The following is a 12,942-nucleotide window of genomic DNA, read 5'->3' on the forward strand; positions in this document are numbered from 1 at the left end:
CCCATAGTCCCCAGAAGTAATTACAGACACATTACTGAGCAATCCCCACTGGTAGGCTGGGTCAAGTGCTTTATTTTTATCCAGGGCAGCTACTGAGGAGTGTGGTTGACTTTTGCTTCCCCAGTAGCTGCATGAAAAGACAGGAGTACTTCTGTCACCTGAGCATTTCAGCTGGGGGTGGGTCCTCTCCTGGAGTACCTGGTACCCAAGCGGGGCTACTAGCAGTCAATATGGAAGGTACAAGGTCCTCGTGAAGATAATGGATAAAGACAGAAAAAGCATAAGGAGTAAATGAGCACAGTTGGATTGTACCTTTGTCTGACACAGGGTTTGATGACCTGCAAGCGTGTGCTGACCCTGGAGCTCCTGAGCATGGCTACAAGACGCCCAGCGCTGGTGTTTTCTTTGAAAGCGTGGTGGTCCGGTTCCATTGCCAAGAAGGATACAGGCTCAATGGTACTTCCAAAAAACTTTGTGTGAGACACTTTAATGGCTCCCTGAGCTGGAAACCCAGTGATAAACCTGTGTGCCTACAAGAAGGTAAGTCAGTTTTCTTCAAGCTGCTCACCACATCAGTTCTTCTCACTTGTCCATGTACCATGTCTGTGTGTCTCTCGACAAAACACAACAGGCTGGAGTCCATTTCACTGTGTCTTATTGGATACATACTTTAATTTTCCATCCATAATCCGCCTTTGTCAGATAAATTTGTACCATGAGAGGCTGTGTGTGTTGAAAGGGACATAAAGAAATGTGAAAACAGAATTTAACCTCCCCTTTTAACTAGCTACAAATTGATGCAGAGAAGAAAAACAACCTCCATTGTAAGTTAACTGTAACTATTTATTAAGGCTGCCTGCTTAATATTCCTTTCTGCAATATTTTACTAGGAAAATACGATCAATTTCCAATGCTACTGCCCCTGCTAATCTGGAATTTTAAACAATAGTATTTGGTGATGTATGCATGAGTCAAGTAGCAAAATCAAATACACAGAGCCTGCAAAAGTTTAAAGCCAGTGTAGAAGTTTACTCTGAGATAATTCAGACTATTATGGCATAAACCAATTTATTTTTATTGTATATTTGAAATTGTATTTGGTTTTAAATACTTAGGATGTTACATTGCTTTCTTCTTCTAGATTTTAGAGGCAGGATTAATTTGAATTTCATAACTGTAAATTTTGGCCAAAGTACATCCAAGCAGCACAAATATTTATTTCTCCAAGTATATTAAAGATATAACCTGTCCTTGTTGTTGATTTATTTTTGGTCAACAGAGCTATTAAAGTCAACCAACATGAAAAGTGTTGGTTAAATAAAGTGTTTACATTTTAGTGTTGTGACTTCTCCACTGAAGACATTAGCCATTGCCTCATTGTCTTCATGGTGGAGCAAGATAAATTCTACTTCAGGTAACCTTTCACCATTTAAAGTCAAATAAATACATGGACTTTAGTCAGAGGTAGTTAAAGACTTATGTGGCTCACAAGCACACTTACTGCATAGGTTCATTCATCACTTTGCCTTTATAAAAACTGCAGGTACTTGTTTGTGATCCTGGGGGGATGGGTATGAGAATCCTGTGCCAGGACAGGGATGTGCCATGAGAGGGACAGGCAGGGCCTGGGCAGACCACACTCAGGAAGTGCATGTGAAGGGAGCAACCCTAAACAGTGGCCAGTGTGAAAGTGGTGCATGAGATATTGGAGAGAGCAGCCAGATGCAGATGGTAAAGAGTACATGGGCCTTCAGGTAGCTGGCCTGTTGGCAGGAGAAGTTTTGGTAAAATATGTTCTTCTGGACAAGTGTGAGGCCATGGGCTACAGAGCCATGAGGGGCACAGTTGTGAGGTGTCCCATGAGGTGACAGCTGATGTCTAGAAATAAAGGCAAAGGGGTGCCAACAGCACCTCATCATATGGCCACATGGGTCAGCTTCAAAGAAATAACCTGATGCCTTTAAAAATAACTATGTATGAAAATTGTGCCCTCTTCTGTGACAGCCACTTTTCATAAATGACCTTGTCTCTCATCTCATGGTTATTTAAGAAAAAAATACATCTAGAGTGACAACAGCCTGTGTCTAAACTGGCTATTTTAGAAGAAACTATAAAGAAAAATCTTTAATGCTTGGAAATTCTGTTTTCTTAAGCACAGAAGGGAGCTGGGAATGTTGATGTGCATCTTTGAAATGTTGCCGGTATCATCCACTGCAGTTGTTAAAATAAGCATTAATGTGTTTTATTAAATATTCAAACCTCTTCCCAGGCACTCCAGCCCAGTGGAAATCTGTGGAGGAAGTTTCTGATCACAGTGCCATCAGCAACAAAACTGCCACTAATGTCAGTGTGATCAACACTCGAGCCAGGTGTTTTCAAAAAAGAAAGAAATTGGAAGATGAGAATGTGATGGATGATGTGACAACAGTTGCTTTAGAGATAATAATTACTTTCCAGCACAGAACGCTTAAAAAGGATTGCTAGCCAATGCTCTGATCAAGCAAAGCACTTAAGCTGGAGCATAACTGTAATTATGTGATTAGTCTTGTTAAAGATCTGTGCTCAAAATTAGGCAGATGCAAAAATGCTTCTTATTACTTGGACCAAAGAGTAGGACCCTGATTTAGGATTTAGTAAAGCAAGTGCTTAAGTACTTCCCTGATTAACATTATAATAATGCCTCAGGTATTAGATTACAACATTAATTCTTCTTTCCAATGCACAATAGTACCACGGATTCAGAAGAAATACTAAGCAAAGGCTCAGTGGCAGTCCATGAGGCCTAAGCATTAGCTTAAGTGATTTTTAGACAGATCCTTTTGCACGCTGGGAGCAGAATATTGAGAGAGGGCCATGGTAGGGAGGTAGACAGTGTAGGAACGTGGCACATCTGGAGATGAGTTAAGAGAGAATTACAACAGGGTTTGTGATTCTCAGCTGTCTAATGGCACACATAAAAGTCTTCATTGCAGAAATTCTGTAATGATATATAGAAAGAAATTTGAAATTTCTAGCAACTGCTGGAGAAGGGAGAAGTTAATGTTTTCCCATTCATCATTACCTATCACAAGGTGAAATAAACTCTATGCTGCATTTACCGTTTACGGCAGGGGCTGGCTGCTCCATGGGCTATGGTATGCTGTACACGCCTCTCATCCCAGCATATTTAAATGTCAGGCAATGCCAGCTGAGCTTGAACAGTAAAAACACTCTGTACTTTGGAGTTCATTTATTCTCAGGAGTTTGGATTCAGAGAAGGATAATTTTATTTCTGTATGTTATGTACATTTAATTGTCATTATGTGTTTACTAGCACAATCTCTTAATCACAAATGGATGCTATTTACCAAAGGAAGCAAAGCAACCTGTTTCAGAATGTAATTGATTTTAGATCTAATACGTTTGCCTGGAGCTCTTCACCCAATCTATTTGATTTTATAGGTCTGTCATTTCTTGTTAAGAGGCAGGAGATTTTAAGTGTCAGGATGAGAATGAAGTTGCATGACTTGGTGCCCAAGAAATGCCCTGTCAAAAATCTGTATGCTTAGAGTTATGTTCTTATATTGATCTACAGCATATTGTGACTGTACCTATCATCAGCTCTAATACAGTTATGCACATAAATACCAAACCTCTGAGGTAGGAATTTTGTATTTACTGTTTAAGAGCAGTATGTCATGTTGTTCACACTTTAATCTAATCTTCTCCCACTGTGATAATGTGGCTGCTGAGGCTGTTGCCCTACTTGGAACAAATGCTAGGTCTTTCCTATGAGATTGAATCTAAATTTACAGTCTGCATGGAGATGGCAACGAAGCGAAGAGCTGTGCCCTCGTCTCCCTGTGCTTCTGCAGGCAGACACCTTGGAGATGTTCTCAGTGCCTCATTCTCCGAGGCATGATAAACCTGCAGTGAAAGTATTGGACTAGTACATGATTTGGCTACAGCTGTCCTGCAGGACATTTAGCCCTCCATTTGCTTTGCCTTTGTCCCTGAATCTGTGAGATGACTGAAGTATTTTTATTTTTCCATCTCTTATCTGTCTTGCCCAGTGTTTGCTGATTCTTAAGTCTGGTTACGAGCACTCTGTGATATTTGTAACCAGGCCACAGCTCAATGGCTACAGATCTTAGGTGAAATCTCTCTGCACTGTTGCAATACAAACAAAGACAATAAAAAGAAATGGTTATTTAATATGCACTAAAATACTGTGTTTGCCATCCACAGAACAATCCTAATAACACAGTACTGCAGATTAAACACTAGTAAAAAAAACCAAGGGACAATATTACTCCTTAATGCTTACTTTTAAGAGAGCAGAGTGAAGATGAGCTGTCCTTGCATCAAACCAATTCTTCATGATATTCCTTTCATCCTTCCTCCCTGTTTCTCTCTGTTCCAGCTTGCCAGTGGTGTGACTCGATGTAGTCAAGGCTAATTCAGAGACTTGTCTACAGTGAGATACACAGGAGCACCAGACCTCTGCATTTGAATTTACATACAGATAGCAAACAAAACAGTGCCAGAGCAGGGACTGGGACACAGTTCTTCGATTGTACGCACTCTTACAGTGTTGGAAAGGTCCTTGACATGGTTTTGGCCAACATCTGGCAGTACTCCCAAGTAAATCCTACAAGCACCTCCTTGGATTAGCATGGACCGGGGATAAGTTTTGGATGATAATGGCTCACCTGCAATAGATACAAGCCATCCCAGGCCAGCTGGTACCCATGGATGATGTGGCTATCTCCATGGTGTCTACGTCATGCCTTCCTTCTGAGTTGCTGTTGTGGTCCAAGTGCTCTTGGGAGGAGGTAGGGTGATCTTCCTTCCCCATGAGGTGGAAGGAACAGTTCTGAGAGGTTCTGCATTGTTTGCACCTGAGCAAAACACTCTAATGTTTAACAAATTTTATTCTTCAGACCAATCTTCTGTGATGAGGAATGCACTTGGTTTGCTAAAGCCAAGAGTTCCTAATGTACAAATCTTCATGAAAGTAAGGGCAAGGTGAGCCCTTGTGCCTGTCAGGCTGTTGAGCCTGCTGGCTCTGCCCCACCTCTTTCTGCCCCTGCAAGATAAGAAATGTGTACTTTTGGCTGGCCCATTTTAATACTCACTCAGTAGACATAAGCAGATCATGTAAAACTGCCAGAAAGGAGTGTAAGTCATAGCCTTTGCTGTTCGATGCTGGTTAAAGACTGTATATTCCCTTAAATGGTTTAGCAGCTTCCACAGATTTGCTGAGAAGGACTTAGAATAAAGTAGTTTATTTTATAGGACAGGACATTTTAAAATTCAGTCACTTTTCCAAGCAGAATTGGTGCCAGCTAATCCAGTTTTTTGTGGAGAGGTGGCTACTGCAGTTTATGCCTAAGTGCTAAACAATATGAATTCAGCCAGTGGGAAAGCAAGTTTTTGTTTGCAAGGCATCAGGAAAAAGAGCTGTAATATTGTGGTCCATTGGTCTGGTGTTTAGCTGGGGCTTGTAATAAGCCTGTTATCAAAGTCAGCCAGGATGTGGCAGGCGGAGGACGGTGCAGTGAGCAACTTATCGCTGTTCTCTGCCAACATCTACCCGATTAAAATGATCCCATCTACAGCTGTTCCTTGGAATAATATGGATGGAGTCGCTGTGATAGATCATTGTTACAGAATCAATTTGCTCCACTTTGAAAGGGAAATCTCATGTTTTACTGTGCTGTGTGTACACACACCTCGTTTATTTGTATAGCAACAGAAAGACGTTGTAGCAAGAGAGGGAGCTGTTCACTGACGTTATCTTCTGGCATCTATCTCCAGTCTCCTGCTGCGTGGCTGCCAGGCAGGTTCTCCATCTATCTCATCCCATCCTCGTGGGGTGCCCAGGACAGCCTCTTCATGACAGCATTTATGGCTTAGTGTAAAGCATTTCTTCTGGGGCATCCTCTGCTGTCTTCTCTGCTGATTAACTTTACAGAGAGAGAGAAAACTGTTCCATCTTTGAAAGTAATGTCTGCACCCTTGCCAGTGTATTTTACAACCTCCAGTTAGGGCACGGATCCTCCCAGACTTGTGCATTTATAAATGAATAAATTCCAAGTAAACTTCTTGCTGCAGTTTCTCAGCCTGCCTGGCAGGCTGCCAGCCTTTCCTGCTACCAGCAGCAGGAGGCACCTGCAGCAGCTGCCAAGAAGCTAAAAAGTAACAAGAGAAATGGAAGAAATTTTGACTAATAATGTGCTCAGGTCCCATACCAAAAAGTTAGCTAAGTACAATGTATTTTAGAAACATCCCTGTGATGGGAAGATACAAAGTATGTTTTAACTGGGGGAGGAACACTGTCCCACTTCAGGTTAGTAAAATTTAGTGACAGAGTCTCAGTTTGCCTAACTAAATAAGAACATTATGAAATACATTGGCTCTTAGTAGTTTGTGAGTGCTGTGCTAAATGGCAGTTTCTCTTCCTTCAACTTATGCTTCGAAACAAACAAGCTGTCACCATCACTTTGCTTAGTGCATACTAACAATTAATTGCTAAATACAAATTTAGCTTTGCCTCTTCCTCTATAGCAAGAATTACTCGTGAAAATGGCAGAAACTTTCTCTTCTATGCAAGTGTCAAGGGATTTCTGGTTGGGTTTTTTTTGTTTTTTTGTTTTTTTTGTCCCCTTACTATATCCAGTATTCCTAAATGAATATAATTGTCTCTCATGGTAGAGGTGTTAGGGGAATAAAACAGCATAACACAGGCTTATATTTTTCCTGTCTTTCTTGTGTTTGAAATATTTCTTGGGTTTTGATGCCTGGAAACTTTTATTACAATCTCTGTCATGGATTGACTACTGGCAGACAAACAAAATTTTTCTCACAATATTTAATCTTTCCATGTCTTCAGTTTCATCTCACTTTGCCTTTGTGATGAGAATGAGCTTTGAGTTACCCAGACAATTCCCTCATACCCTCTTGGCTTGTTTCTCAATTATTCTGAATTACTAGGGGATTTTTCCCCTGCTTCCCCTTTCCACTTTGTACATCTTTCAGTGTTCTGAGTTTCATTTTGTATTTTGGTGTCTGGCACTGGTACCTAGAGTGAGATCTGTGACTGTCTGATGCATGTGTCACAGACAGGCGCTGGAGCCCATCCCTGTATATCACTTCAGGTTTGCAGTCCTTTCTTGAGAATCTTCTACAAGCACTCAAGATGCTGCTCAGGACCCTAAAAATCATGTCCTCTAAAGGCATATGAATGCAGGCACACAAAAATATCTGGTTTAAAACATAATCAAGGAAATTAAAGTGAAGGCATTCTCATAATGAACTCTGTGGAATGGAGCTTGATAAACCGTTGTAAATGTACCTGATTTTCATCTGTCTCTCTGCTAAAACTGCAGCTTTTCTGTGTTCCTCGTGCCATATCTGTATTTTATCTTTTCTTTCGTCCTGTCCTTAGTGCTGTCAAAGTCTGCCTTCACATGGAACCTTGGGATAGTCAGACTTTGGGGTATAATTGCACATACGATGAATGGAGGGCCAAAATTAACCACAGTCTTCTTAAAGGCTCCTAATTTTGTTGGTTTTAAAAAGGCTGCAGGAATGATCCATGATTGTAGCACCTCAGCTTCTCCTACCATGCTATAGACTTGGTAAAATGGTGGTGTACTAGGGAAAGGGCACTTTTACTGAAATGAATGCATTTTCCCAACAGTTTAAGCAGAGCACTTATATTGAATGCTAACTTTTGTTTAAGAGCTTGATTACTGAACAGCTAGCCATGTTTTTTTAATTAAGTTACTATTTCTTTTTCTTGTGAAGTCACAGATTGCCTTGTTCCACATGTTGAAGATGCAGAGGTTCATAACAAGACATACAGGACTGGCGATAAGTTAATAATCAGCTGTCATGAAGGATTCCAGATCCGTTACCCTGACTTAGACAACATGGTTTCCATATGCCAAGACGATGGAACATGGGATAATCTACCCATATGTCAAGGTTTAGTACTCCAGCACATCCTGGTTTATAGCTCATGCATCTTGTGATAGTTTGTCAATATTTTTTCCTGCAGTTGTAAGAATGTCAGTGATCTGATAAGCTCCACAGTTCAGTGTTTGAGTAGCGTTGCTGCTAAGATTTTTTTGATATCTCTTCCCCTTTGCTCACTGCAGGAAAGATGTTGCTTCCTGAACATTCCCATGCTTACAATACTACTTTAAATACTGCTTTTTTTTGGTTTGCAAAGTTCAAATCTGACACAGATACACTGCATCAAAAAGTAAAAAACAACCAAGATAATCAGTCAGAACTTCTGCTGGGCATCTTTCATTTTTTCACCAATTAACTTGTGGAAAAATTTAAGCTTCTAACTGCACTTTATTTTCCTCTACTTTGTGCAGAAGGCAAGGGTAGAGGGGAGAAACTGGAACCTGTTCTTCAACAGCAGAGCTGTTGATTAGATTCACAGTCCATTAAACCTTTATATATTGACTAAAAATTCAGGGTGTTCACAGGGATGATTTTGGCCAGAAAGGCCATTAGCTGTAGAACTAGAAATATCAACAGCATGGGATCCCAGCTCAGCTTAGACTGTGAGAAATGGCTGGGGGTAAGCCAGCTTAAGTGAATGGAAATTCAATAATCTTGGGCTCCTTTTCTCTTCACATTTCTAATAAGCATGTCTGAGTACCACTGATTCTGTTTTAACCAAGTCACGTCTTGGTAACAAGCTTGGCCCACTGAACAGCAGCAAGAGATTTTAACTGAAGAGCAGACTGGGTTAGTCCCAACTTTCCTCAAAGCCATCTGTCCCCTTGTAGAGCTAACCCTTCTCTGTAGGCACTTAATTACACTGTCACACCAATTTGCAGAGTCAGGGCAGGCAGGGAAGCTGGGACACTTCTCAGGAGCAGTAGCACATCAGACTGTCCCCCAGGATCTTGCCTTGGACTATGGCAGAAACTTAGACATATTACCAGGCTAGCTCAGCATTTTAGATGCACACATTGTATCTGAACAGGCCTACCAGCAAAGGGAAGGTTTTGTGAAACTGTAGCAAAGCAAGCGCCAGTTTTGGGGTATCTTATCAGCAATGGCATCACATAAGGCAGTATGAAATGTACAACCCCTTTCTGTGGGGGTGCACCTCACATCTAATTTAGGTAGATTAAAACTTTTGCAGTAGGGGGACATGAATGTTTAAAAGATTGATTTGGAGATGCTGTATTTACCAAAGATCCAGGGGCAAACTTTTTGACAGGCAATATTTACTGAGTAAGCAGAAGTACCCTAAATACCCCTTGGCTTGTTACTTCTGTTGCTGTGTTTATACTGTGAAAAACAATCAATTATTCCTACTCAGAAGTCAATATTAACCTACTCAATAGTCAATATTAACTGCTTTTCAAAATAAAAGCAGTGCTAATAAAAGTTAAGAAATCAATTGCACAAGACCCACGTGCTGTGGTTACCAGGCAGGCAGAGAATAGGCAATTCAGATTCAAGACCCAGCCATATTTTGCCAAATTCCATAGAGTTACTGCAGAATTCCAGACTTTCCTTTTTGCCATGTCAGGCACTGGTAAGATCAAAGCCACTTGTCTACTTGCTCTAGGTAGGCTGTCAGTTACATTTCTATGGCCCTTTCATTATAAAAGGCAGGAGAGTCTTATGACACTAAGATGTCTTTTTTTTCCTGCCAGAGCAGTGGGGAAGGATTGTAGAGTGTATAAGAATCTAATCTCTATTTTTTGTCATGAGATAATGATATTAATTACTGGTATGGAATGACTTTGCTTAGCAAAAAAAAAAAAGTCAAAATGAAGTTTTTCAAGCAGCTTGACTTGTTTGGGGACCTAGGAATTTTCACAAATGCTTGGCTGTCATACAAATTCAAATAAATATCTGTCCTGTATGAGCAGGAACATAATGAGCATTAAAATTCTGAGCCAGCGGGACCAAATTTTCCCTGATACAGTTCAGAGAAGAGTAAGCTTGGTCTTGCTTGGGCAATCTGTGCTCTTTCTGTCCTACTGGGAGCTGCCGATGTTGTCCTGCTCAATGGGCTGCTGAGTTTGCAGGAATTAGTGTGTTGTGTGTGGAGCATTCTTGATCAGGGTGGAAGCAGCAGCCAGCAGATAGGATGCTTGAAGCTTTATTTGAGCAGGGACATAACCAGCTGCTTCAACAGCTATTGAAATTGTTGCTCTGGTGGTATAGCATGCTGCAAAAAGCTTTCAAGCTTTTTCTTTTATTTTCTTTTGGGTTTGTTCCTCTCCCTCAAAAGACCATTGCAAGGAAATAGCTGTTTGAAATGCTGCTGAGGCTTTTTATTTTAAATGCCAGTACCTTACAAGGAGTTTTCAGGCTGATTTTTGTTTCCTCCCTTGCTTAAAATTATGGGAGTCCTATGAACATCCTTCACAAATTCCTAGTAGTGGCAAGAGACCTATTTATGGACTGCCATAATGCAGCTTCCATTAGTCACGTAATTCTAAAATATTATTTTTCATTCCATGATTACTAGTCATCTTTTCCCCACATTATTGCAAATTAAAAAAATTAAATAGTATCAAGCATTACCCAGAGGGTCATTTCTAGGGCCATGAGGAAAGACATGTTACAAAGACATGCCATCTGTTAAATTCACTGCTCTTTGTCGCCCCAAATTTGGTTGGTGACCATTTAACTGTCACTGCTCAGTACCAGCCATGATGCAAATCCCTCAGGAGTAATCCCAGAAGTAGAACTGCAACACAGTCTCTGATTTTGACAACATTTAAAATTTCTGATGATAACATATACCTTAACTTTTTGATAACTTAGTCTGAGACCTCACTCAATATTTATCATGGGACTGCTCCTAGGAAGTCATGTCCCTTTAGACTTTCTCAGTCTAGGATTTCAAAGTCATTAATTCTGCCTGCAAATCTTTTACAGTTGCGTGCACTTTGTCACAGGAGCGGTTTTAATATTTAAGAGGGTTTACATTACTGTCATTTTTTAGGAGGAGGAATAAAACTCACCATTTATATAAATGACAATCTTTATTTATTAAAAATTCTACCTCAAAAAGAGATTGCCATCTGCTGAAACGGTGAATGTTTGTTAAACAAAATAGTGTCAGTTTCAGAAAACCTTTCCTGGATTTGTTGGGAGTGAAGCCCACGCTAGCAAAGCGTGTGGGCTAAACAACAAAAGGGTTTGAAACGGGATAATGAGGCAGATCTGTCTGAGGCAGATCATGCAGACATGCCATTCATAGTGGAGAGGATGAAAAATATCACACTCCTCAATTTAGAAACTGTAACTGAGATGTGTGAAGATGACTGAGATAAGCACTTGATAATAAAAGAAACCTCCCTCTTCTTAATTTGCAGGTTGCCTGAGGCCATTGGTTCTTCCTCATAGTTACATTAACATATCTGAGTTCGGGGCCTCCTTCCCCGTAGGAACAGTGGTGTATTATCAGTGCTTTCCTGGATATAAACTAGAAGGGGCAGAGATCCTTGAGTGCATGTATAACCTTATCTGGTCAGATAGCCCACCTAGGTGCCTTGATGTGGAAGGTAAATGCCTTACTGTTTGTTTCTCTTTCTGGTTTGTAAGACCTGCATGCTGTCTGTGGTTTTAACTCAGGGCTGTAGCCACGGTTCCATTCTCAGTGATGTTCCCAGTGGCTGTGCAGAGCCTGTGTGGGTTCTGCTGTGTTCCTGCTGTGCTTCGCTGCACCCTCAGCTCATGGTGTTCCCAAAGCAGGGTTTGCTCTCGCAGTGTCCCAGTGCAAGAGGGAAAGCTCCTAATGATTGCTTTGCCTCTAAAATGCAAACGCTCTGCTGCCTTTCTGATCAAAACACAGAGGAAGTTACATAACTCACCTTCCTGTGCAGATGATCAGAGGTCCTACACATATGGATAGATTTCCATGATCAGCTAAAAAATACTCCACAGCAACTCTTGGTTTGGGCTGTGCCAGCTGCAGTCATTACTCAGCGCCACACAGTGCTGCACACTCGAGTATTCACTGTCTCCTGTAGCAGTTAACCTTAAAGAAGGATTGACAACTAAAAAAACACTGAGCTAACTTATTGATGAGGAACATAAAAACCATTCAGGATGAAACACGTAGATCCTACCGAGCCAAAAGGAATAATCTGTGACTAGAGCTGGGATGGAGGGTGTTGTAGTGCGTTTATGTTTGCATTTAAAACATTTAAAACAGCAATACTGGATGGATTGCTCCATACATTGCCAAAACTGCATAAACTACCCTCCTCCATCTTCACATCTTGAATGAAACATCCTAGGGAGTCTTGAGAGTCCAAATACATCCTCTGCATTTCATTCCCCTAAAAAACCAACATTTTTGTTCTATTTCAGGCCTGTAAGGAAGCTCTTTATATGTAGAAATTAGCTAAAAGCAATTATAGGAATTCATATGTGATGCTTATGTCACTGAACTAAATGCTAAGCATTCTGGAAGTACAAAAATTTGCCAAAAGCATTAACAAAGAGACAAACTGCACAAAAATAATTAAATGATCCTTATTTTTAGCTGAGAATTCCAGTTCCAAAATTCTAAAATGCCTTTGCAATTTTGGAATGACAAAACAAGATGATTTTTCTTTTAATTTATTTAGCTCACCATGAAAGATTAATCCTCAATCAGCTCTATGTAAGCCATTTTTGGAAGGCTTGTTTGTTGTTGTTTATAGCATGGAAAACACATTAAAAAATCAGAAGGACCCTGTTAGGCTTAATCCAAACAATATAACTGATTTGAGAAAAATGATAGTTCTTCAGTTAGGAAGATAAGAGCATGAAACTCAAGCGTGTGAAGCAGGAAAAGTTATGTCTTACTGTCACTTAACACAGGTGCACATCCCAGTTGCTATCAAAATACCTGAGAAAACTCATGTGCTCATTGTTTCTTGCTTCTGTTATGAAGTCATAGAGAGGCTCTTTTTCTTG

The 12,942-nt window shown here is 40.5% G+C and overlaps 1 protein-coding gene across 3 annotated transcripts in view; it reads left to right on the plus strand.

Annotated features, from left to right (window-relative positions):
• The window catches only part of SUSD4 (sushi domain containing 4), a 71,421-nt gene that overhangs the window by 41,112 nt on the left and 17,367 nt on the right, over positions 1-12,942 (plus strand). For all 3 annotated transcript variants that reach the window (XM_053938718.1, XM_053938717.1, XM_053938716.1), the window contains exons 3-5: positions 328-540; positions 7,792-7,971; positions 11,352-11,540. In XM_053938718.1, coding sequence (XP_053794693.1) covers positions 328-540; positions 7,792-7,971; positions 11,352-11,540 — 582 coding nt within the window. The remainder of the gene's footprint in view (positions 1-327; positions 541-7,791; positions 7,972-11,351; positions 11,541-12,942) is intronic.

This window comes from Vidua chalybeata, chromosome 3 (assembly GCF_026979565.1).
Source record: "Vidua chalybeata isolate OUT-0048 chromosome 3, bVidCha1 merged haplotype, whole genome shotgun sequence".
Taxonomy (NCBI): domain Eukaryota; kingdom Metazoa; phylum Chordata; class Aves; order Passeriformes; family Viduidae; genus Vidua; species Vidua chalybeata.